At 44.2% G+C, this 26,689-nt stretch overlaps 1 protein-coding gene across 8 annotated transcripts; it reads left to right on the top strand.

Moving 5' to 3' along the window:
- The first annotated feature begins 1,528 nt into the window (after positions 1-1,528).
- On the top strand, positions 1,529-25,433 carry MAX (MYC associated factor X). 8 transcript variants are annotated; one of them, XM_036309995.1, is made up of 5 exons: positions 1,529-1,823; positions 2,551-2,577; positions 9,920-10,027; positions 23,220-23,304; positions 23,974-25,433. In XM_036309995.1, exons 1-5 carry the CDS (start codon positions 1,788-1,790, stop codon positions 24,159-24,161), a joined length of 444 nt encoding a protein of 147 aa, XP_036165888.1. In that variant the 5' UTR covers positions 1,529-1,787; the 3' UTR covers positions 24,162-25,433. The 8 variants fall into 8 exon arrangements, with proteins under 8 accessions (XP_036165888.1, XP_036165890.1, XP_036165875.1 ...); XM_036309982.1 differs by lacking the exon at positions 23,220-23,304 and adding an exon at positions 22,631-22,760 and having other exon boundaries at positions 1,536-1,823; XM_036309985.1 differs by lacking the exon at positions 23,220-23,304 and adding an exon at positions 22,637-22,760 and having other exon boundaries at positions 1,539-1,823.
- The last annotated feature ends 1,256 nt before the right edge of the window (positions 25,434-26,689 follow it).

Below are 26,689 nucleotides of genomic sequence, written 5' to 3'. Positions count from 1 at the left end.
CAGGGCTGAAAGCGTCTTGTCATTGTTTTTTCTTCCTGTGGGACTTGATGTCCACTGTTAAAATGGTGGCAGGGCAGTCTAATTTTTGTTTCCACAGCTGTGAGCAGCATGAAGGCTGGGACTGTTCCAGTTTTATACAGAATGGCATCCCAGTGCTGGCACATGTTAGGTGTTCAATAAATATTGGTGGAATGGATATGATCACACCTCATGCCACAGTATTTAAATATGCATTTAAACTGCACAGGTTTCCCGTTGTGGATGGAAGAAGGGCTTCTATGGAAAGTAACCTCACAGGGTGATCTGATCAAAAATTCCTAACTGGGCAGGTCATGCCCCGGCATATAACTTCTTTAGTAAAAGGCTTAGCTTTCCCTTAAGTAAGCCCTGTCCATTGTTGCTTGCGTCTAGGTTAACATACCTTTGAAAAGCCCCCTTTCAGATCCCTCCTTTTAAAGTGTGAGTTTATCCTTCAATCCAATCCCCAACTCACTTTCTCCTATTTTCATGTAATCTTTGCGTTATCGCCTTCATCTCAAATGCATAAAAGAAACTGAAAAACGTATTCTCTGAAGCTTTGGGGATCTTGCTCCCTGGCATGTGTTGTCAGTTTGGCTCAAATAAACTCTTAGAAAAATTCTCTGCAGGTTGGGACGTTTCTTACCCGGACACTGTTTTTGATACTTTCTGCAGTTCTTAATTATGGTGCTGCAAACTGCGGGGCCACTCCTTAAACTGCCTCGACTACAACAAACTCCGGAGAGGCTTTTACTTCCACATAAACAGTTGTTGGGGCGGGGTGGAGGAAAAGGATGTCTGTGTGTGTACAAGAGTAGCAAGATGGTCAGTCCCAATTAATAAATTACGAGATTATCACGTCTGGGAGCTGTCCTTCAGCGAGGCGGGTCACCCTGCCTATCTTGTAACACTACCTAACACCTGCCATTGACACCTCCCCACAGCCAGATCCCAAGGGTCCTCGTGTGTGCACCCGAAGCCGCGCCCCCAAGTCCTCCGCCGCCTCAGGATCACCGCCCACCCCCACCCCCCACCCCCCACAACCCCCCCCACTCAAGCTGGCGGTTACGCCCCAGGACGCAATGCAAAGCCACTCAGAGCACTAAAAAAAAAAAGTAAAACCACTCGTACTAAGGAGAGGCAGCGTTATTTAGGCAGCCGGCTACTCCCCTAAAGTCTCCACCCTGTCCCCTGGGCCCAGCGCCCAGCACTCATACGGTGCCCGGCTTCAGGAGCCCCAGCTCCCTCCACGTGTCCTGTCTTCCCAGCAGCCTCCGCAGCTGCCTAGGGAGGAAACCTCCTGACAACTCGCGGTCTACGGACTACGACTCCCAGCAGGCACTGCGGCGCTTCTCTCTCCGCCCCCCTCCACAGGATACGCAGGCGCTCTGGGTTCCCTTCGCAAGCCGGGCTAGCGACAACTAGATGCAGTTCCTTATGGGATTCGTAGTTTTTCTGGCGCTAGCTGGGCCGTCAGTGAGAGGAACAGGAACTACAAGTCTCGGTGGCCCCAGCGTGACGAGCCCGGTCACGTGTCGGAGGGCCGACCGGGCGTGCGTGCCGCCGTTGATCCGGTGCTGCAGTGAGGAGGTGGTTCTCGCCCGTGTTGTGTGTGAGTGTGTGAGTGTGTGAGTGAGTGAGAGAGCGAGTGAGTGAGTGAGTGAGTGAGTGTGTGGGGGGACTTGCTTGTTGTCGGTGACTTCCCCCTCCCCTCCACCCTTACCCCTTCCCTGGCGCTGCTGCAGTGGCCGCTCCCTGGGCCGTAGGAAATGAGCGATAACGATGACATCGAGGTGGAGAGCGACGTGAGTCCCTGGGTTTCTTCCTTCCCTTGGGGGTTGTCAGGCGGGGACAGCAGGGACAGCGGCCCGGCTCTCAGCGGGGCCACCGCGGCGGGGGGGCGGGCAGCCGCCGCCTGCCTCCCACCCTCGGGCTGGGACCGCCTCCGTCGCCCTCCTGGCTCGCTCCCCTGCGGGCTCCCAGCCGAGCGGCCTTCCGAGAGTGGAGGTGGGGAGGAGACGTGCGGCCTCTGGGATCCCCACCTCTCCCGTGGCGGAGGGTGCTGCGGCCTCCCGCTCCCACCTGATCGCGCTCCGGAGACGGGGACAGGGACGGGGTGCGCCCAGGATCCCATTGTCCAGAGTCTGGGGAAGGGGACGCGCTCAGGACCTGCCCCATCATTCTGCGATCCCCTCCTCCCTTGACCCGCGCGTCCTGGGGCGTGAGGGTGGACGCGGAGGGCTTGGGAGCGCCCTGATGCCCCCGTGGGGTCCGAGGGCAGGAGACAGTGCTCTGACCCCCTCCGGCCTGGGTCGGACCCCGGAAGGAGGGGCGGCGCTCGGGACCCCCCTGTCCCGCCACCGGATCCCGCTGGGAATATGGGAGCGTGGGGGGAAAGAAGGGCGGGGGGGTTCGGGCTGACTCCCCCCACCCGTCGCTTCCTCCGCCGCCGGCATTTTCTTTCTTATTATTGAATGCGAAGTGTAAAAATAACTTCTATATTTTCTATTTTTTTTTTCTCTCTTATTCCAGGAAGAGCAACCGAGGTTTCAATCTGCGGTACGTCTCCTACTCTCCATTTCATTTTCATTTCCGTTCAGTTCTAGTCCTTTTTGGGGTCAGAGAGAAAAAAGATCATTCTATTACTTTTAACATTGTAGTAAACTTTCCTGTGAACCGCTAAGGTGAGGTGGAGCCTTGTTCTGGGGTTCTAGGTTGGGGAGGGGTGACAAATCGCATAATTCTAGATTCTCGGGGGGTAAGTTCCTGTGACTGGGTGCGAGGAGCTGTGTGCCAGGAAATGAATCCTTCCGTGGTCTGCAGGTGGGGGAATCTAGCTGCCACTCTGTGTGTTGGAAATGAGAAGTGCATCATCCTGAAGTCCATTGGTGTGGTATTTCAGGGCAGAGTGGTCGGGAGATTGACATAGTTGTGTAAAACTGAAGCCACATGACAGTCACCGAAGGTCATGTGACTGCTGTGGACCTGTAGGATCTAGTAGAAGGTGGTATGATTCTAATGCAGAAATGGGCAATGTGGAGGAGCCAGGGGTGGAATATGAAAGTGTCGCAGACCGCCTATTGTGGTCTGAGTATATTTGAGTTGAAGGAGTGTATAAAGGAAACAGAAAATTTGTTGAAGAAAAGTGGCGTCGCAGAGGTAGTTTTGCTAAAGGCTGATGGTTGCGACCTGGCAGTGTTATCAGTAATCTCTCAGGGATGTTCTCAGAAGGTGGTTTTGGGGATATATCTATGAGTATAGCTAGCGGTATACCCTGATCTTACGTCTTTGGAGACAGAGCTGTGGTTATTCCATGAACATAGTAGGATAAGTAGACAAATCATAATCAGAGAAGGGAAGAGAAATGAGTGTATCACTGTCTAATATTTGACAGCTGGGAACAGTAAGAAGTATATGGAATGGGCGTCGAAAATGCAGATGCCTCTGGGAGACCCAGGCAATAAAATAGTCAAGAATAAAGTGGAGAATAGAGGCAAAGACTACGGTACTCGAGAACACATGCCTCTTCTAAAAAGGCAGCCACTAAACTCCAGTGGGTGGTTATGTAGGAAGGAGGGCTCATGGCTGCCAGATCTTCCTATTTTTAAAGAAAGATTAGAAATCCTTTTGTATGTTATTTTTCTGATTTTCAAAATGATGGGTGGGGCAGTCCCTTTGTTTGGAGGGCTTGCTAGAATTTGTAGAATGTCACTTTGATACCTCTGGTCAAAGAATTTAATTACCACAGGGTAAAAGCAAGCCTTCTTGCTTGTACCTTCATTAGAGCAAGCAAGGATTCTGCCATTTGTCCGAGCAGATAGGCATTAGGACAAATTTTATTTATGGAGAGCTAATATTTCCGTAAAATGCAAGGATGCAGTTGTTCCAGGGTTCTTAAAAATTGTCCCTAGCTAATAGTCACTATGAAAGAATTCATTTTATTTCTCCTTATATTGTCAGATACTTCATGTTTATACATATATTTGAAAATTCAGTTCCTTTTTTTTTCCAGTTACTATTAACCTTAATAATGTGAATGTGGAGTTTCATGTTTGGAACGCAGTCTATTTAAAACATTTCTTTCTCCAAGTCTCCAGTTCTGAAGTCTGCCCCAGAGCTTGATCATGGTTGGAGAATAGGGATTGGTTAGGCATCCTTTGCAGAATCATTACTTGAATTGGAACTACATTGGCTTTCCAGTGAGAGAAAAGTTTTCTTTGTGAAATTTTGGCTTGAATTTTGAAAAGCTTCCCGCTTTTCAAAATATTCATCCACATGGGTGTTGATGTAAATTGCTTTGTTAAATTATTAAAATGTTTCCATTCTCCTAGAATGCTAATCTCATTGTTTTGTCTAGATATTTTTAGTTTGATGTTAAGGTGCCTAGGGTTTTTCCCTTTGATTTTGGGAAGTGGGCAAAGGGAGTGGGTTTGACCTTTTGTTTTTAATCTGACACATCTGCTTGCTGAGACTTAAATATTATCTGTCACAGGAGTATCACAAAGAGTGTGGAGAGAAGAAACAATAGGCAAATATCAAACAATTATCATAAACGTGGAGGGTAAAAAGGATTTCATTATTTTTCTCTGAAAACATCTGTTTAGGTCTTGACATTTAGTATAGATCACAAATATATATATATTTTTTAAATTAGGGGGAAACTATTCTTAAGCTTTGCCTCATTCAGAAAAGGATGCGAACTATGAATAACCACATATTTAGGACTACTGAAGAACTTTTAAAAAGTTATTTAGGAAAGATTCTGCTGGGTTCTCATATGAAAAGAAACATCATTTTTATGTCAACTACAATAGCTATGACCTTACTAAATGAGAAATGTAGGGTACTTCACAAGAAAAGTTAGGAAGTGAAGCTAATTGTAACAGAAAGTGAAACTGATTTGACGAATTTTTTTTTTCTGTTGCCTCAGTGCAGACGGAACACAGCTTCTCCAGTGACCAATCTGTGTTAAAGGAAGTAACCCCAACAATATTTTTATTACTAAATTTAATATATATCAGAATCCCACTGATGTTATTTTTATTATTATTTTGCATTTTAAAGATAATTTTCTGGGACAGATATATTTCATGCAAATTTTACTTCTGTTTGAGAAATTTCTTTTGGAAAGAACAAAGGTATACTAAAAATGTAGGGTTAGTTGTTGGTCAGAAAACTCAAGGCATTTTTCAACTTACCCTCCAGCTGAACGTGTTGCAGTTACAGTATACTGTCAGGGAATTTAAGAAAGATTTGTGCTATTTCACTTCTGGACCTTTCTGGTATGAAATATTTTTAATTTCTCAGAGCTCTTTGCTTCTTTCGGAATTGCAGTGTATTTGGTAGGGAATGAGCTTGGTTGCCTCTGAGATCGGAATTGACTCAGGAAATTACTGTCCGTTTTACCAGGAATTAGTTGCTTGGTAAAGTGCTGTATGATGCAAGTACTCTGTGTCTGCTTAGAGTGTTAACAGTGATACAGAAATGCCAGGTTTGTTTCATAAATATGCCTGTTCATTAGAATAAAGGGTGTTCTTACATTTTTCTATTTCCAAGATGCCAGTAATGGTGAATTAGTTGATCAGGTTGATTTTCAATTAAAATTTCCTGATGAAGGCATTCTTAACTCTCTTAAATGGCTACAGTACGATGCCATATTTGGGGAATAGTGTTTCCAAGTTCTTTTAGGCACCAAATGGTTGTTTTAAAAAAGTTTTAAAAACACATGTATCTATTAGATGTTAGCAATGTATAACAGGCTTCAAGTAGGAGAGATGTTGGGAAGTTGAAATCTATAGTTTCTTATTAAGGGCCTTAGTGAGTTTCTCATTCTAGCTACCCATTACTTCATGTTGCATTTTTCATGTTGATTACAATGAGTTGCTTAGAAATTATTTTATTTATTCTGCCCATCTATCAGAAGTAATAGATCTTTTCTGATGAGAATTTTGAGTCTGTGTATTATCAGTGTTACTGTGTAATAAGAATTAATAATCGAAGGCAACACTATCTTCCCTCTAAAAGCAACCTTTAAATTTCTTAAAGTTAGTAAATGTTTAGTGGGCAACTCTAATTCCCTATTTGCTGAGAATTTTCTATATTGGAATTGAAAAGACTCCCCTTACAGAGGGGATTAGGTATGAGGTAGCCTGCAAGAAATGGCATTATTCTGGAGAACCTGTGCATTCTTCAATAACGGAGTATTTATTTCCCCATGCTATTTGCCTACCTAGAACTCGCAGAAAATAAGGCTGCTGACTGATGTAATGCCTTTATGAATATGCATTCTCTATGCAATAAATTGGAAGGAAATAACTTAAAGAGATTCCCCTCAATTTTGAATAGACCTCCTTAGCTTGAATGACTGACCTTCCGCCAGTTTAGCAACTTCTTGGCTAACAAAATAATGCTTGCTTTCAACATTTAACAATACTTAAGATACGTGTGCTTGTTAGTGTCAGAGATGGACAAATTGTAGGTGAAGATTTTTATTCTGGCTGCCAGTATGGAAAGTTTGGTGGAAATAAAACTGAGAGGCGGAATAAAAACCTTGGCAGAGATGTCAAAGCTGGAAGCGATTTGGTGCTGGAGTTCCTGTTGAGCATCTGTGGGCCACTCTTCAGTACCGTGCAGCCTTTTAGTATTCCTGTTAGCTTGGGACGCTCTGAAGGAAGAGCTTTCTGGCAGAAACCACAAATCCCGAGTACTTGAAAAGCAGCAGCCATTGCTCCTGTAGGATATAGAAGAGAGGTGTTTGGGGGCCTGCTGTACTGCCCAAGAATACCTCAGTTGTCTCCTAGAATTTGTTTGGTACGACCCATTTTCATAATCAAATATCTTTCTCAGTACAGGTGAGAGAAAGCTGGCTCATCAAAGTTGAGCTTTATTTGTTCAAGACACAATTGTTTGGCCCTTTTTTAAATTAAAAACAAAACTAGTTTGAAGTTTGTAGGAGGATCTCAGATGCCTTATTCTGGGATATTTCACCCAGTTTTTGATTCTCAACTCTGAAACCTTGGCCCTTTCAGAAAAGGTTGCCAGCAAGTGAAGATAGTTAACAAAGCAGTGATAAGCCTGGTAACAGGCCTTCCATTTGGATGAATTGTTTGGGGGGTGAGGGGTTGCAGTGTTATCTGGCTGGATGGATCTGTGGCTTGGAAATGTTTCCAAAACAGAATTCTCTGCTTTGTGTAAAGGTTTTTCATATGTGCTTTTAAGCCATTAGTTCAGAGTTGCCTGGAATTGGGCATGTTCTTCATTAAAAGATAAAAATAAAAATCATTGATGGATTTAAGAGAGAGTGACTGACATGGTTGTAGTTCCACTTACTTAGGCATTCATTGGCTGATTCTTGCATGTGCCCTGACCAGGGATCAAACCCACAACCTTGGTGTATCAGGACGACACTAACCAACTGACCTACCTGGCCAGGGCCCATTCTGCGTATTTTTAACTTGCTCTTTCAAATGAGGCTTGGAGAGGAGAAAAATACATCATTGCCGTTGTCTCTGAGAGCTTTAAAGTTGACTTTGGTTAAGTGTAGCTGCTTGGGGATGGATATGGCAACAGGGATTGGGCTAAGATTCCACTCTTCTGCTAGTTAAATTGGACCTGGAACCACCACAGAAATTCCATCCACTACTTTGAGAACAACAGTCCCCAGCCCAGGCTTTCTACCAGGCAGTAGACTGCTGCCTTTCCTTGTTGAGCCAACTTCTCAAACTTGGCTGGCTCCCCAGATGAGAAGCCAAGATTTCTGCTGATGGTCTTCAGCCAAGTTCACTTACAATCCTCTAACCGAAAGACTTGTCCATTTGAGTCCTTTCAGGGCTCAGTGAATGGGAGAGGGGTGTAGTGTATTGTGGACATGAATTTGGTGTTAGATTATACTCAACTCCATCCCTCTAGTGTAGGCCTGAGCAAACCAAGTTTACTTGATTTTAGCCTTTTGAGATTTGCAGGGCTCTCCCAGAAAGAAAACAGACAATTAGAATTTTATTTGTATCAACAAGAGGGATTATGGGTAACTCTGGTGTCACTGTTTCTGTTCACAGCTCTTAAGCCGGGAGGAGGGCCAGGAATCAGGGTGATTTAAGAGACCAGAGTATCTTGGGCTGCTGCTGGAGACCAAAGCTGGGCGATTAATTTGCATGTAAATAAGCCAGCTTAGGGAGTATGTAGCAAACACAGGAGAGGCAGATAGAAGCCAAATGCCATCTCTCAGCCTTCTAAACTCTGTAGATATAGTCCAGGTTAGAACTTACTTACCTCTATAGGTGACTAGAGAGAACAGTAGGTTAGAAAAGGACAAGGCACTTAAATATGTTTAATTCCTTCGAGCTATTTCATACTGCTGTTCGAGGCATCTTCAGTTTTCTGCCCTAATGTTGTATGATGCAGTACACTGCTTCTAGCCTCAGGGGATCTTTCTAAGCTTGATCTTCCCTCAGATTCCCCATAAATTCCTTATAGCACCGAAGTTCAGCAAACACTCACTTTACAGTGAATTTAGACTTTAAAAAATTAGGGGGGCCTTAGTAGTGCTCCATGCCTCTGCCCTAAAAGTGAGTGCTGTGTTCTGGAGAACCAAGGCTGTGATGGGAACCATGTGTCTGATTCAGCAGAGCTATAGGTGAGGTGTTGTGCTTGAGAGACCAGGAAGTAACTAAAATTACCACAGCTGCTCCCAGCCTCCTCTTCCTCTGTAATGACTCAGACTTTTAGGATTAGATAATAGAATTTCAGGTTCTTTCATTCCCACATCTTGTCTAATACAAGGATTCATTTGAGGCTTTCTTGTGCTGATTATCTACTCTTGTTGCTCCATTTTTAAAATTCCTGGTGTTCTGTCTGGGTTGATTAAAGCTACCTGAACTTCCCTTATACAGACTTGCTCCTTAGGTTAGCTCAGTGCACCCTTGCGTATTAAGGTAAAATTCTAAGTGTATTATTTTCCATAACTCCCAAGGTGTAGAAAGTTCTTGCTTAGCTGGAGTGAGCATTTGTGTTCCATTTGGAGGGAATGCACCTTTAATGGGGACCTGCGGAGCTCTAGCACTGCTCTCCAGCCATTCCTGATTGGTTGGCAGTCTTCACCCCTCTCCAGCTGATTGTTCTTGTTCTTTTGTGAGTCTAAGCAAGGCAGGATAAAGACTTTGGCTTGTGGGTATTTAGGTGCTGCCAAATAAGCATGACCTGCCACAGGTGCCCAAGGATATTTATTCAGAGCCCTTACCTTTCCGTCACAGCCTGTGTGAGGGGAAGCCTTTGGCAGGATGGCACCCTGGATCCACTTTAAAAAGATAGGGTCTCAGAATGCAGTTGGGGTCTAGATCAGCTTTGTCAGAATGATCTCAGAGTCATGTTTTCGGGTTTTTCCAGAGGTTTTAACTTTAGCGAGCGGGAGACCACAACAGACTCGTGCTGATGGGTTTCACATGGAAAGAAGCATGGCACCAATGCCCTAACTCCCATCCTGGGCACCCACCATGGGGAATCGCTGACTTACAGTGGGGGTGATCACACCTTATGAAAGGGCCCACTGGAGCTTTTGCTGGGTCAACCTTCCCACCATGGACTGGCGGCTTTTCTGTCACATAAGTAAGTTATGGGGGAAGACTGATGTAGGAGAGTCATACTTTGTCCCCTTGAATAACTTTTACTTTACTTATGCATGAGCTGGATGCATCGAGCTACTTTGGATGTTCCTGTCACAAGGCTTGCTCACCCTTTTTCCCCCTTTAGCAGAGCCTAATTCTGGAGATTCCTAACTGCCCACCTCAACAAATCCTTCCCAGTCCATTCACCAGGGACTGCGCTGACAGCATATTCTTCCTGGCTGTAACCCACTCACCTGTACCAAGCAAAAGGAATGACGTTGCTAATATGCTCTTTCTTCTAGGCTGACAAACGGGCTCATCATAATGCACTGGAACGAAAGCGTAGGGACCACATCAAAGACAGCTTTCACAGTTTGCGGGACTCGGTCCCATCACTCCAAGGAGAGAAGGTGAGTTTATTGAGAAAGCTGGGTGGCCATCGCTAGGTTGGTACTTGGAGTGGAGCTTAGTAGTAGCAGCACACTCACCTATCTGGAAAGAAATGGAGTCAGGTTTAAGACACCAGTAGTAATTGTCTTTTAACTTAGTATTGTTTGTAATAAGTTACTCATTCAAGAATTATTATAACAATACACTGTCATATAAAGAGGAGCCCGTAGTAGTTTGGGATAACACTAAGGGTTCCTGAGGTCAATGATTCCCCAGACCGCCATGAAAATTTCTTTCGCATGGCTCAAAGTTAATACTTAAATGAAACCTCCCAAGAATGTAGGTGAATCAGCTTGGACACCAGTGATTTCCCCATTCCTACAGCTGTTATTTCAAAGACTGGTAAAGAGCATTTTAAGCTGTGGGACCAAAAACTTAGGTAAAGAGCTATATTCATATGAAATGGAAGAAAAAAATTATTGATTTTCCTCCCCCGTCCCCTGTTCCACCCCTCCCCACCCCCCCACCCCCCCCATTGGTGGCATTCCAGAAATTAACGTTTTCCCTGGAAAGGGAGGCACCAGCTTACATTTGAAAACATTGGAAGCTTTGAGTAAAAAGCCTATGGGTTAGGGTCACTCCTTGGGATTTGGAAGAAACATCTGTTTCCACAGTTAGTTCCACCCTTGACACAGAATGTAGCTGGCCGCTTCTGCAGCAATTCAGTGGTAGGTAAGTGGCAAACTCGGAAGAAGACCTGTGTTGGTTTTTGTGTGTGTGTGTGTTTAAGGAAACGGTGTTAGAAAAGATGTCTGCTTTGAATGGGTCTCCTCATGTAGCTCTGTGGGTGGGAGTCCTGGGTTTCTTTGGTTATCCAGTCAAATCTGGAACCATTATGGTTTCATTTTGTATATACTGCCACTCTGCTAAGTCAGATACTTTATTCCCTATCTGAGGTGTGGCTTTCTATGTGGCTGAAGCATGGGGTAGGTCTGACCTTTATGAAAACAATAAAACAGGCCATGTGAATACCTAGTATTGCAAAACCAGAATTTGCTGTGGGTTAGACCTACTTAGTATAGACATGGTTTAATGGCCTTGGACCAAGGTTCTTACCTGGAATAACAACATTCCTGGGCGCAACACTGTCTAAAGCACCACAGGAGATCTTTATGATGGGGACAGAGACTAACCCTTTTAGTCAAAGTACACACGTGCAAAGGATTATCTTCCATGCGTGTCTGCATTGTTGACAGTTAGTGCTTATTCATATGCCATGGTATCACTTAAAATGGTGTTGGTGAACTGAATGGACAGAACTGCCTTCTCCTTTAAGTCTCACATCTAACCAGGAGTAGTGCCAAGGCAGTGTTTCCCAAGATGTCCTGTGGACCACCCACATCAGAATCACTACTAAATCTGCCTCTCTGGAGGCAGACCTGGGATCTCTGTAACAATCAGTCAGCTGATTTTTAGGCATTCTTAAGTTAGAGAACACTTTGGGGGAAGCAGGTCACAAGAGCTCAGCTATGCCTTTTTTCTTTACCCAGCCTGTTTTACATCGCTGTAACATTCTTCCGGAAGTCCTTAAAACCACATTATCCTAAATCCTGTTGTCTCCTTTCTTCAAGGAAGTTGACGGTTTGAATTTGGTAGCCTTACACACTGAATAGTTTGTCATTCACTGTGGCCTATTCGTTTATTTATTTATTCACTCCATTCAGCAAATATTAAGGGTCTTCTACATGCCAAGCACTGTTCTAGAATACAGCGGTGAACATACAGGCAAAAATAGAAGCTCTTAACCTGGTGAGGAAAAGATGGAAAATGAACTAATAATTGAAAATATATATAGTATATCAGATAAGTGCTAGGAGAAAGTTGAACAGGGAAGGAATGGTTGCAGTCTTCATTAGGGCAGACAAGAAAACTCACTGTCAAGACAACATTTGAGCGAAGATTTGAAGAAAGTAAAGGAAAGAGAACCATGCATCTACCTGGTGATGAGCATCACAGGCAGAGGGAAGGTGAGTAATAGCCCAAAGGCAAGAACCTAGGAGCATTCCTGGGCCAGCAGGGAGAAGGGGGCTAGACTGGAATGAATAAAGATACGGTGGCAGGAGATGAGGTCAGAAGTAGAAGACTAGTGGAGGGGATGGTCGAGGGGCCAGGTTGCGTAGACCCAATCATCTAAGCAATGAAATTTACACGTGCCTTTCCAATTTCAGAATCCTGCCTTGTGTTTCAATCCATATATATCACACTGAGTGTGAATAAAGGAACTGGTTGTTAGCTAAATTCCACAATCTTCATTAATCTCCTTGTCTGCCAACACTGTTTCACAGATCTACAGGGAGTCTTACAGAATACTTTGGTCTCTCGACTTCCGAGTTCTCACTAAATGTTGCAATTTTTTTTTTAAATGTGGTATTTGACCCAAAGGAAATTGGCTAATTCTTGATTTGGATTGCAGTAATTAAGGTTATGACATTATGTGAATAATCATGAAATGATTATTTTACCCCGTTTTAGGGATCTTAGGTTCTTTTTTGTTGTTGTTAATCCTACCTGAGGATATTTTTTCCATTGATTTTTTTTTTTTTAGAGGTGGAGGGGAGAGGAAAACATCGATATGAGAGAGACACATCTATTGGTTGCCTCCCGCATTCCCAATGACCCGGGCCAGGGATCAAACCTGTGACCCTTTGGTGAGCAGGTCAATACTCTAACCACTGGCCAGGGCAGGGATCTTAGATTCTTGAAGGAAAAACTTCTAGTCTCCTTATGACTTCTCATTTAGTATTTGGATTATCTGTTATGTGTCCTAGCTTTTTTTTTTAAAAAAGAGAAACCAATACTTACTGAGTTTTATCCTAACCAAGAATGGGTGGTACTTGTATTAAAAAAGTTTTATGTTTGAGACCCAGACTCCATTATCCTCTGTACCCTGTATTTCTACTATAACATAAACATAAAGAATGATCACCTTTTGCTTAAGTAAAAAATATCTGATAACTAACATGTGTATTGCAGTGTAAAGTTAAATCAGTACAGCAGTTCTATGGTGAGTATTATACTGCTATTGTAACTGTACAATTAGTACTGTTGTTTGCTTCTGCCATTATATCAGAGGTAAGGAAAGTGGCTCAAAATCATAATTCCGTGATTAGGGGACTAGAACTAGATCATGAACAGGGACTAGAACTCAGGACTGCCAATTGCCAAGTTTTATTTTTCTACCATCCCATAGGCCCAATTTAAGGATATAGCTGCTTCTCAGCTTATGATAGGGTTTTGTCTTGATAATTTTTCATGTCAAAAATCTATTTAATACGCCTAATCTACCAAACATCATATGTTAACGTCACCTACCTTAAATATGAACACAATATCCCCAAAATTCTGGCAACGCAGTGCACTATAGACTATCCATTATTTACCTCGTGATCGTGTGCCTGACTGGGCGCTGTGACTTGCTGCCACTGCCCAGCAGCATCACGAGAGGGTATCAGTACTGCATATCGCTACCCCAGGAAAAGATCAACGTGTATCATTTTCACACCATCACAAAGTTGAAATATCGAAAGTCAAACCATCATAAATCAGGGACTGTCTGTATTTTAAAGATATTTTGCTTAAGTACTTATATCTTGTTTTTATATTGGGAGCTTCCCCTGGATCAAGGCAATAATTTTGGCAGTATGTCATACCAAGCCTGCTGCTGAAGTACTCCCCTCTGAATTGGCATATGTCAGTAACACTGAAGCATAGAGAGTTGGAGATCATTTAAAGTTCATAAATTTTTCTGTGTCCATATAGCTTCTCTGAGAAATAGACCATTATAGTTGGCAGCCCATTTGGACTTTCCCATAGTGTTAGCAAATGGACTCTTGAACTCTGTTGTCTTGGTTTTACTTCCTGTGTAGTTTTTCAGCTGGGCATCCCTCTGGGATGGAAGGGATGATATAAGAACCATCAGCCAGTCAACCAGAGTAAGGGGAATAAGAGCAAGAACAATTGTGGATCCATTTCTTATAGGAAGACATTACTGTTCTTGAATAGAATTATTCTTTGTTTTTAGAGTCCTAGGTTGGGTACTAAGGAGTGTTGCCCAAAGGTTGCTGGCACTGAGCTCACCCTGTTTGTGTGGGGCCAGATCTGGTGGGCAGCCCAGGAGTTTGCCTTTACTTAGGGATATAATTCTGCTTGCCACTCCCATTAATTAGCCCCATCACCCGAACCAGAGTTACAACCAATTATAATGTCTCCTTAGCATGGTTGACCTTAGTAAGAGAAGGTTCTGTGTCAACATTGTTGTTAGTAGCTGTACAGCGGTTTATAGAAATTTCTCATCTGTAAATCTCTTGTCAACTGCCTGTTTATCATACTTAATTGCTCTGCCAGGCAGTTGTGCTCTGGATTTCTCCTTTCTAGACAGAGCTGTATTAAAAGAGGGAGCCCTGGCCGGTGTGGCTCAGTTGACTGAGCATCATCCTGTGCACTGAACGGTTGTGGTTCGATTCCTGGTCGGGGCACATGCCCAGGTTGTGGGTTCAGGCCCCGGACACAGGAGGCAACTGGTCGATGTTTTTCTCTAAAATCAATTTAAAAACATATTTCTAAAAAATTACTTTAAAAAAGAGGGAATATGACCTGAAATGAAAATAAAGAAAAACAAGGAGCAAACATTAAGTTGAGAATTTCTTCATTTTGGGTGAGAATCTGAGGGTTCTCCTATCACAGACCCTGGCACCTGGTAGTTCCCAGTAGGTAACTGTGGAATGAGCGCCAGAAGAAACAGTGGCCTTGCTTATCCCTTTAACAAAAACAGCAACAGCCAACACGGTTGTGCTCACCTGCTTAATTAAGAGCCCTGTGAGTGCTATAGAGGTTTAAAAGGTATAATAGATAGTATCTACTCTTGAGGGTCTTGCTCTCTTGTTGGGAGAGACAATTATTCCTAACAATTAACAAATAATAAGGTAACATTCTGAGCATCAAATAAGAGGTTAAAACACTGAGCTCTAATCTGTTTCATCTTCATTAAAGCCTGGTCTTCTTAACAGGTAGATGTTGGTCATATTTCTTCCCTCCTGGCCTGGCAGACAATAGAGTGCAGAGTGGGTGTTTATTAACTGAAGGAAGGAAGTCCCCGTCCACCGTGGCCACATTGAACTGGGAGGGACTCATTCTGGTGGACACCTGTTAAGGCAGGCAGTTTATTCAGCAGCACTGTTTCTATATCATTTGGGCTGCCGGAGCGATTGTCTCCTAAATGAAATGTAAGCCACAGTCCTAGCCATTTCACCTCATAACTCACTAAGGTTATTACCTGGCCGGACTGCAAGTTGGGCAATTATTTTCTTCTTAAGTTTTCTATATCTTAAATCATTGTCCATAGTTGCCCACGTCTTCCTTAAGCTCTGGGCTCAGCAACTGTAAATGTCCTGCTTTATTGAATTATATGTAAACTGTGTTTATGTGCTGCTGGAAACTTCCAAGGGCTTTTCAGTGCCCATCAAGATAAGGACTGGCATTCCATGTTCTCTAAGTAAGGTACCCAACTTGCCTCCTGCTTTTTCTCCTCCTTCCCTCATTGTGGCGGGTGTACACGGAATCTCATTCTCAGTTTATCTGCATTCTTCCCTTTCCTCAGTGTCTAACCCTAGCCTTCCCGCCCAGCTGATGTCAGGTTTTATGGTGAGGAGACCCACTCACACGGGCTCCCTAGCCTGTGCACTCTTCCCCACTCATGTGCCTTCATGTGTTTCTCCCTGCCAGTCAGTCTCCCTCTGCCCACCTTCAGGACCCATCTCAAAAACTTCTGCATCCTGAGAGCCCCATGGGTTCATTCTCCCTTGAATCCCAGTGGCCCTTTCTAGAGCCTCTCCTGTGTTTTGCTTCCTTCTGGCTGATGGTACACCTAACTAAAGGATGCACTCCCTGAGGACAGAAGCCTGTCCATCCTCCTGGTAGTCTCTGCAGTGGGGAAGGGCTCACTCCATGGAGAGGACTAAAGAGCAAGCAAACTCGCTAATGCCTTTTCCATCTTGAGATTTGGAAGGATAGGAATTGGTTATTAGGCCTTCCCTTAAGCATTTTTCTTTTTTTCTTCTAACAAAATTGCAAAAACTTCCAGCCACAAATAATTTTAAATTTAATATAAATACAATTATAATTGCTGGTACAGTAAAAGTAAAATAGCAAGTGACATTCATTTTAATACTATATTTTATTTAATGGAATTATGCAAAAATAAGTATGACCGTAGTATATAATTAATATATTAAAAATTACCAATGGCCTTGGCCAGTTGCTCAGTGGTTAGGGCACTGGGTTTGATTTCTGGTGAAGGGCATGCACCTGGGTTGCAGGTTTGTCCATGGGCCATGGCCAGGCGTGTGCAGGGGCAACCAATCAGTGTGTATCTCTCACATCAATGTTTCTCTCTCTTCCCCTCCCTCCCTTTTACTTTCTCTTAAAAAAAAAAATCAATGGAAAAAATATCCTAAGGTGAGGATTAACAGTAACAACAAAAAATTACTGATGAGATACTGTGCATTATTATTTCAAGTGCTTGTTAGCCACCTGTGGCTAGTGGCTATCATGTAGGGCAGTGATGGCGAACCTTTTGAGCTCGGCTTGTCAGCATTTTGAAAAACCCTAACTTAACTCTGGTGCCATGTCACATCTAAAAAAATTTTTAGATTTGCAACCATAGTAAAACAAAAGACTTATATTTTTGATATTTATTTTATATATTTAAATGCCATTTAACAAAGAAAAATCAACCAAAAAAAATGAGTTCACGTGTCACCTCTGACACGCGTGTCATAGGTTTGCCATCACTGAGTAGGGCATTGTATAACAGATACATTCTCTCCATCCCACACTTCCATTTTAATATGACTGAAATTGGGTGCCATCTTAAAGTGGATGTCAAGAAACTTGCCTCTTTTCTCTCCCCTCAAAAGCTGCTATTATTAAATCCATGGATTTGTTAATGGAGTCTGAGAAGCAAGGACATGATTTAGTGATGACCATGTTGGTGTGTGGGGCTGTTTACATAGAATAGATTTCCAGAAGTTGGATTGCTGGGACTAGGGGTAAGAGCATCTGGTTTCTTGCTGTGTGTTTCCAAAATGCTTTTCAGGAAGATTGTTTTTGTCCTTCTAACAAAATTGCAAAAACTTCCAGCCACAAATACATTTTAAATTTAATATAAATACAATTATAATTGCTGGCACAGTAAAAGTAAAATAGCAAGTGACATTCATTTTAATAATGTATTAAATTAATAAAATTTATTTATTTTTTTCAAGCAAATTAGTCTTTTGGGAAGTATCTTTTGAAAGTACCAATTTTACCAATACTGGAAATTTTTTTGAAGGGGTGACTAATTGTAGGCAAAGGTAGTAATTTTGTATTTTGTTATTACCTGTGAAATTAAATTCATTTCCACATGTTTATTTATTAGTAGTTTTGCTTCTTTGGGTAACTGTGCTCCTGTCCTTCATCATTAAAGTTTGATGGGAACACAGAAGGGGAAAAAAAAAAAGTTTGATGGCAAAGAGTCACACCTTTGTTTCAAACAGCCAAGGGCATAAGAAAAAAGAATACAAGTTTTGAAACATGGTTTGTGTTGACTCCTAAACAGATGCCTGACGCTTGGCTTTAACTAGCCCCTTAAAGATCAGGATAGCTCTGCCTCCCTCTGGTCATCAACAGAGTGGTCCTTCAGTTTGGCAGCAGGAAGCCTTGGAGGGGTCACTTGACTGTGATGGCTCTGACCCCACAGCCTGTCTTGTTGCATTGATGGGGCTTGCATATGGGAATGAATTTAATGCAGACCCAAATTTATTGTACAGATTCCTTAATTTTTGTTTTCAGAAGATAACTTATTCAAATAGAAAGGTACACTGGCTTTTACATAGTCCTCCCTTTATCTTAATATGTGTAAAAGCTTGTGCAGGTTACGGAAAATAATGATTTTATTTTCTTTAAAATAACTAGTGCAAAATAAAACAGGTGTCCGTTGGTGAGTCAGCAGTACTTCTTTTTCATTTTCCAGGATATGGCATTTTGGGTCTTGGGGCAACAAGGCAATTAACATCAACCCGGTAGGACCTGATTTTGACAGTGAAGAGGAAAAAGTGATCAATACAGCTAAGATCATTGTTTCTCAAGTCAGCAGTAGGGCTGCGGGAATGGCAATGGTGTTTCTAACGTTAACAGTCTAGTACCACTCTTTTCCTTGCCTCTCCCAATCTGATTTCGAAACACCTTGGAGTTCTACACAAATCCAGGTTACTGTAATAAAATTTACAACTTTAAAAATGTGTGGAACTCCTCTCTCATATGAAAAGTTTTGAGAACCATTGCCTTAAACGGGACTTAGTAACCTTGGATGTCATCCTAAGCTTCAGTGTTAACTGCTTTAAGAATCATTTGGGACCATAAAAAGGTACTAAGTAGAAAGAGACTCTTGGACTTGAGGCCTTTGGTTAACTATGTAGTCAGTTCTTGCTACAATACATGAAGTGGGCTCACGCTGTTCTCAGGCAGCGGTCTGTCAAAGCGGGCACTCTGGAGGCTGGATTGACCCCTTGTCTCTTTGTTGCTTGGGCAGGGAGACAGATGTTACAAACAGCTGCAGCACATGCAGAAGGGGCAAGCATGTTTTGGGCCTCTTGGACAGACGGGGTCTTCGTCATTGTCCATTCAGTTTTACTCTTCTGGGTAAAGGAAACCACAGCTCTATGGGAATTGTCATTTCCCCTCCCCAGAGCCAGGTTCAGGCAGTTCTCTCAAACATTCTTGCATCTTCAGGCTCTTCTTCTTCATTGCTACATCTCTGCTAGAAGCCTGTTTGGGTTTCACATGTCTTCAAAAGAAAAAGAGAAACAGCCGTCCTTCAATGCAGCTATTACTCCAAGCTACTTTTTTCCCCCCATTTCGTTTTCAACCTAATTCTAAAAACTAGTCTTTATATTTGCTTCACCTTCAACTCACTTTTGCACCCATATCTGTGCAGAGACGATTTACCTAAACTCTCACTCTTCCAAGAAAACCATTCTCACTAGGGTCTTCATTGACATCGTTGTGGATAAATTAGGTGATTCTTTTATAGTCCTTTTCCTCCTGCTCAAACTCCTCTTCGTAACACTACTGCCTCTCTAAAACTATGGATGTTTTTTCCAGCACACCCCCCACTGGGGATCAAGCTGACAGTGTTATCTAAAACGATGGATGTTTTTTATTAGTTTTTATTAGTGTTCCCAAAATATGGATGTTGGAGGCCTGGGTCAAATTCTGACTCTACTGTTTAGTAGTTATGTAACATTAAGTAAGTTGCAGCTCTTGTGTAAGTTTCCTCATTTATAAAAGAGAGGAAATAATACATCAGCAGGTTGTGAGGATGCCTGGCACTTAGTAAGTACTCAATAAGTATCAGCCATTGTCATTATCATCATCATCATTTGTATCACGTGTACAACCATGGCTTTGGAACAGTATCTGGCAAGGCTGTCCAGTGTCCTTGTGCATGCTCCCGTGGTGAAAGGCCTGAGGAGCACTTTGCATTAACTCTCACTGTTATGTAGCAGGCCCAGGACCTCTTGAGTCCTCTCAGCTGCAGTTCTTCCTGGCCCAGAGTTGGATCCAAACCACTGAAGAGATCTGTTTCTGCTCAGAAAGGCAGAATAAGAATTAGTGTCTTATTATTTTAAAAACTAGCAGGAAAAAAATTACTCAGATCCTTACTGGTTATCCAAAGACAAGAGTCGATCTTTGGACATGTTAGCATACCTTGTTCTATCTGCTCAGTCACACTCACATGGAGATTGCTGACTCAGTTAATTGATCCTGTTACAGAAACTGAAAGCCCAGGGCCATTCCATAGTCCATGCCATAAAGCCAGGGCTCTTGCTGGCTCATAGTACACTGTTCACATAGTATAAAGCCATAAAAGCAAGGAAGGGCCTGCCCACAGCTCAATCCTGTGGCTGGTCACATGATCTTACATGGTTTAGGATGCTGGGAGGAGGGAATTTTGGATGAGTCTAGCATTTTCTGGCTCCAACCTTTTACTTCTTCCCTGGTCTTGATATGTACATGTAAATTTTCAGGAATTCTATATTTTGTGCTTTTAAGGTTTTTTTTGTTTTGTTTTGTTTTTTGTTGGATTTTACTTCTTGTTGAATACTCTGGGGAGAGCGAAATTAAGTTAATTGAACCATTCTTTCAGACTTGCTGAGGAGTCAGGGGTACCCTGAGTGGCCTAGGGTTCTTTTGGAGGGAAGGGGAGATGTGCTATGCTTAGTGTTCTGAAGGCCTTGTGCTGAGTTTATACCAATCCAGCCTTCTTTGGGGACCTCTTGTTCTTAAGACATTCTGTGTCGTTCATTAAAAGTTATCACCCTGAACATTTGCAAGTGTTCCATCATTCATAGATTTTGCTTTTTTCCCCCTTTTCCCAGATTCAAATGAGTAGTTAAATAAGAGCTAATGTCGCTTTCTGGGAACTGTTAATTGAAAAAATTAGGCAAATGTGAAGAGAGCCTGCAATGTAAATATGCATAGCAATTAGATGGATCAGTGATGGAGTACATTGAATTTGGAGGGCTAGGTGGGGTCTGAGAGAAATTCTAGTCAGATAAGGAATTGCCACGGAGAGAAATACTTCGTTTGCCATCACAGAGCCCATTAATGACAGAGGCTGGAGTGCACTGTCTCCTGGATTCCTAAGCTCTTCCTTGCCGCTCTGCCACCTATCCAACAGTACTACTTTTAATCCCATATCCAGCATCCAGGGAGGCAGGGTAATTAGTCCCTTCTAATTATGTGTCCTTTTTTCCCCTCATTTAATCACCTAATAATTAGCCCTAATAAGAAGTCCCCTTTGGCAGAAATGGGAAACAGCCTCTGAAGTAGGTATGTCAGAGGTACCTACTTGCTAGGGACTCATTCTTCCTACATCAGCTGACTTACTTAACTAGAGAAATACAACTGGCTTCGTCTCCATCCTAATGCCTTTGCCTGTGCTCTTCTCCTGGCCCAGAGGGACGCTTTTCTACAAATTCCACCTCAGTCTAACCCAGGGTTCACTATTTCAGGTGTGTGTGTGTGTGTGTGTGTACATACATGTACATACACGTGCGTGCGTGCACACTCAGAGCTAAAGCCCTAATCAGGAGCTATCTTTCCTGTGGCCTTCCTAATCTGCTTAATTCCTAATCTGTACTACACAGGTTACAGTTATTGGTACTGCCCTGTGATTTTTCTGTGTACAGATACATTTATCTCAACTAGACAGTAAGTAAGCATCAGGGCAGAAGAAACCATGACTAATACATTTGGTTTCCCCACAGTACCTTGCACATAATTCACATCAGATAAAGATGGTCAAATACGAACAGTTTCCTTTTGAGGAAGTTGCCTTAAGGGTGCTATAGGAGGAAAGCAAGCCTGGAAGTTCTAGTACTTGTGAGGACTGCCCAGGCCTCACAAACTTCTCTGATACCCAGCCCAGCCTGAGGTCTATAAATTGAGATTGTCAGGATTTACTTACAAGTGGATTTAGTTTTGCTAGCTGAGTGCGAATGTTTTCTTTGCCCCTTTACCCCTGCTGTGTTCTGGTTACTTAGGACCCAGTGGGGTTGTAATATAGAATTGGCCAAGTTCTGCCCTACCCTGAGTAGCTTTGCTACTTCTCAGCACCCTGGTGGCATGAAGGCCACACTTCAACTACTGGACAGCCCTGCCCTTGGCTTCATTTCCCTTGGCTTTGTACCATCCTTCCAGTTCAGCTGGTTGGCTGAAGGGGATCTTTCAGGCAAGGGTGACCTCCAGGGACAGAGTAACCTGACATCCATTTTACTGGTTCATTAACTTACTCCTCTGACAGTACCTAGGCTGCCATGGCCGTGGTATAGGTGTGGCTGCTTCCTGAAATGGCCCAATCTCATGCCCTTCCTGTGTTGACATCAAGCTCTGACAACCTTCACGACAGTCTTTTTAGCCCGAAGGTTGAAGTAGTGACACAGCAGCGTGGCTTAATTGGAAATAGTTAACAGTCTGAGGATTTGGCTGAAATCTAGGGCCTTGATGAAAAACTTCGCACCCACTCCCATCCTGAGCCAGCTCCAGCCGCAATCTTGCTCTTATCTTCCTGGCACGGCCACCTGTGGTCAGGCCCTGGCAGAGAATGAGTGGCATAAGCTCTCAGTTAAGTAGTATTTTCATGTTTTCAGACATAGCCAGGCTGCAGACTTGAAAGCAACATAAAGAGCCAAAGGGGATGGGAGGAGTGAGTACAAGTTCAGCAGTTGACGGACCTGAGTTTAAATCCAGGCTCTAGCTGGTGATTTTGAATAAGCCAGTAACCTCTGAGCCTCGGGTTCCTGTGGAGCTACTTCTGAGTGCTGGTGAGGTAAGCCATTTGAAGCACTTGGCACCTTGACTGGCACAAAGAAGACTCTCAGTAGCAATTACTTTGTTTCCTCAGCCTTGTCCCACCTCACCCTCCTGCTTCCCTGCCCCCATGCCGCTGTTGCAGAAACACGTAGTTTCCTCACTGCTTGGACTAGGTCTTTATTTTGCTCCCTTTGCTTTTTCTCGTATTGCAACAGGCATCCCGGGCCCAAATCCTAGACAAAGCCACAGAGTATATCCAGTATATGCGAAGGAAAAACCACACACACCAGCAAGATATTGATGACCTCAAGCGGCAGAATGCCCTTCTGGAGCAGCAAGGTGAGCACCTGAGCCTGTGGGGCAGCTGGCCCTGCTGCGCTCTGGCCAGGTCAGGGCTTTGCACCTGGGCCTGCAGAACCAAGACCAGGAGGGTGTGCTCATAAGCAGCCGTGGCCCTGCTTCTGAGTCGCTGAGTGTTAGCGCCATCCTGAGGAAGTGCCTGAGCCGCCAGTGAGGGAGTAGTGGAGTCTAGGGTTTGACATCTGGAGACTTCTCTGAGCTGATCTCTCCCCTTCTTGGGGCTTAGGTGCTCTGCCTGTAATAGGAGGCACACCTGGCATCAGGTGTCTGAAAAGAGCTCAGGTCCTTGGATTGGAGTGTGCTGCGTAAGTACCAGAAATCCAGGTATTCAGGGTCAGTGAGCTCTCCCATTGCCAATGGTAGTCCAATCAGGGCAGCCTATGGGCCAGGCCCATGCTGTTCTCCAATGCTCACATCCGCCTTTTCCTACAACCACAGGGGAAAGCGAGAGCTGATCAAGTTCTTTGTTCCTGGGGAATTCACTTCTCTTCCTCCCTCATGGAAGATGCAAGTAAAAAGAAATGCAAGTAACCACTTGGGTTAGAACACCTCAAATAAAATAAAATAATATGAATGGGTTGACCTTGCAGGCTCAAGATGAGCTGAACTGAGGGATGGGCAGAGGGAGGCAGCAGCGGGTTGGTTCCCGGGCTGAGCAGCCTGCATGTAGGGGCTATGTGTCAGGAGACCCAGGTATTCTGTGTATTGGTGACTTGCTTCCAAGTGTCCAGCTTGTCTTTCCAAGTGGATCTTGTACAAGAGAGCTAAGCCAAAACTTTTCTTTGGCTGATACATCTTATGTCATCCTTCCCTGTTGTTGTGTGGCCTTCACACCTTTATGGATCCTAGCATTGCCAGGCCAGCTTCTCCATTGTCACTGCACTGTTAGGTCCCACAGGGAGCTCCTGTCTCAACACTGGGCTTCTAAGGCAGGACGGTGACATCACAAGCCTTCTCTTTAGGGTTGAGTGGCATTGCAGAGGAGCTGGCCATGTCCACTGGGCTCCAGGTCTGGCTGGGAAAGGAGGGAGATGAAGTGTGCTGGTGGAACAGCCACCAGAAGAGTTATTTCTGAGCCTCAGGGCCCAGCAAGCCCTTCGGAAGAACAGGCTGGACCCTGACCTGAGACTCAGTTATTCTAGCTTCTCCTCTGTCTCAGAGGCTGTAACCCACTCGCTTGGTTGCTTTTCAGTCCGTGCACTGGAGAAAGCGAGGTCGAGTGCCCAACTGCAGACCAACTACCCTTCCTCAGAAAACAGCCTCTACACCAACGCCAAGGGCAGCGCCATCTCTGCCTTCGATGGGGGCTCGGACTCCAGCTCAGAGTCGGAGCCTGAAGAGCCCCAAAGCAGGAAGAAACTCCGGATGGAGGCCAGCTAAGCTCTGCCGGGCAGGCCAGCAATAAAAACTGTCTGTCTCCTCCGTCGTCTCATCCTCCTTTCAGTTCATCCTTAGAACCCTCAGAACCATTTAAGAGACTCTATTTTTTTTCCTTTCTCTTTTTTTTTAAATTTTATTTTTACGTAGAAGCTCTTGGACAACAGCTCTCGTTCTCCTTCCCCACTTCCACTATTTTTTTTTAATGTTTCCCTTCAGGGATTCCCTGTCCCCACCAGGAATTTTTAAACCAAAACACCCCAACTTGGCAGCTTTTTCTGTGGAGGACAGACGGCCGGCCGGACCTCTGAGCACATGGTGTCCTGACCACCCACCAGCTCCTCCAGCCCTGCCGGGCACAGGCCCGGAGGACTCCTACCCCTCCCAGGCCTCCCCAGGCCACCCTTGCCTCTGTTTGATAGACTTTGTGAATCTGTGGACTGCTCTACTTTAAGAAGATGACTGGTTTAAGAAGTGATGAGAATTAAAAAGCTATTTATCGCTCCTGTTGAAAGACCAGATCCTTGAAGAAGTTTGTGGTGTGAAAGGAAGTGGGGACAGAGTTGCAGCACAGTCTTGGGCCTGTTTCACTCCTGCTTCTTTCAGCCAGCCTTCGGGAGGGCCTCGGGACACTCGTGTGGTATGGGGGGCGTCAGCAGTGAAGTGGCCGCCAGAGGGTGCTGGGGGTGGGAGGGCAAGGAGGGAAGAGCGGGTGGGGTAGAGGTTTTGTATTGAGGGCCAGTGATGATGTTTTGATATTTATTTCCTGCTACTGAAATTTGAATCTGAGTGAATTGTCCCTATTCCTGATGATGTCGGTATTGCAAAGCGACAGATTCATAAAGTAATGATCAAATCTTCCTTTCTTTCCGTGTGTATTTCTAAGAAATAGAGCCAACTGATTTTTTATGTAAATACCAAGAGCAATTTACCTGGTACTAAACCCGCACCCCAGTGCGGCCCCTTCCCACCCTTGCCCCACGTCCTTCCCGACTGTTCTGGAACCTGTCCCCACGGTGACCCAGCCCTGGTTCTGGCTGCGATCAGCAGCTCCCAGTGAAGGGTTTTGTGTGTTTAGGCCTCATTTCTTTGTCTTTTTCCTACTCCGTTCCTGGCATTTGCTGATTTCTAGTGTATACTCTGTAGTCTCAGTCCGTGTTTGATTCCATTCCATGGAAATAAAAAGTATGTTGTACATACTGCCGAAGAATTGTCTTGCAAGTTAAGGCTTCCCCCTTTACTATAAGACTATAAATAAAAACTTATTTTATCCTTCTTGGTGGTGGTGTCTTCTTGCCCTTGCAAAGGCCAAGATGCTTAAGAGAAGAGCCCTGTGGAGGCCACTAGGCATGAGAGAGGAGCAGCGGTCACTTACGTGGCCTTGCAAAACTGAGAGCAACCATACGCCAGAGCAGTTCCCTTTTCATTCTAAAGGCTCAGCTTAGCCCAGGCAGGGCAGGGGTGGATAAACTGGTGGTGGTGACTTTGCTCATTGGATAGAAGCTTTTATTATTATTTTTTAAATATTTTTATTGATTTCAGAGGGAGAGAGATAGAAACATCAATGATGAGAGAGAATCATGGATCGGCTGCCTCCTGCATGCCCCCCATTGGGGACCGAACCCACAATCTGGGCATCTGCCCTGACCAGGAATCCAACAGTGACTTCCTGGTTCATAGGTCGACGCTCAGCCACTGAGCCACACCCTGCTGAGCAGATAGAAGCTTTTAAAGTTCCAACAGGGATGGGGTTATTCAGGGCAGCATTTCTAGACCCAGTTCCTGCTAAATAAATGACCCTTAGGGAGTTGGTAGCCGAGCTGTGGGTTTGGGTTTCTCCTGGTAATGAATGCCCACTTCAAAGGTGACCCATGTACTCTAGGATCTGTCAGTTTCTAGCGGTTCCAACATAGAGGAAGCAGCAGAGCTGGCAAGGGCTGGAAGTAAAGGAGGCTTCAACAGCATCAAGTGAGGGACCACAACACCAGCCCAAACTTGTGTGACCTTGAAAGGAAGAGGGTTTCTGGCCAGGACACAGCTCAGCTTCGGTTTTCCTGTCTAGCTGGCAGGAAATATTGCTGTACCTAGACCAGGAGAGTGAAGTCAAGTCAGTTCTTTGCTTTGTCACTTTTCAGAATGGTAGTGCTGGACCCCTGTCAGTGGGATTTCAGATCCACAGTATCTCTTTTTGGTTAATGGGAGTTACAGGTGGGTTATGATTCTACAAGAGGCAGATCGTAACATGATCAAACTCCCTCCCCCCAACCATGATTGCAAATAGGGGAAGCAAGGATGTTGGGAGCACAATCCCATTTATTAAAGGCACTCCATTTCAAGACAAATGAAACAGGAATAAGACAAATTGGAATGAGAAGTCAGATGATTTCTTAATCCCTCCAAGTTAGCATGCTTTCCGCCTCTTTTTCATTGCTTTTTACTATATCTCTTTGCATGTCTGGCCGTAATTATAAACTCCACATCTCACACAGCTGGCTTGGTCAGTGTAGGCATTAGAACCGACTGCAGGTTCT

The sequence above is a fragment of the Myotis myotis genome, unplaced genomic scaffold (assembly GCF_014108235.1).
Source record: "Myotis myotis isolate mMyoMyo1 unplaced genomic scaffold, mMyoMyo1.p scaffold_m19_p_1, whole genome shotgun sequence".
Classification (NCBI taxonomy): domain Eukaryota; kingdom Metazoa; phylum Chordata; class Mammalia; order Chiroptera; family Vespertilionidae; genus Myotis; species Myotis myotis.
Note: the sequence above shows the minus strand (reverse complement) of the source record. Positions and strands in the feature narration are given on the sequence as shown.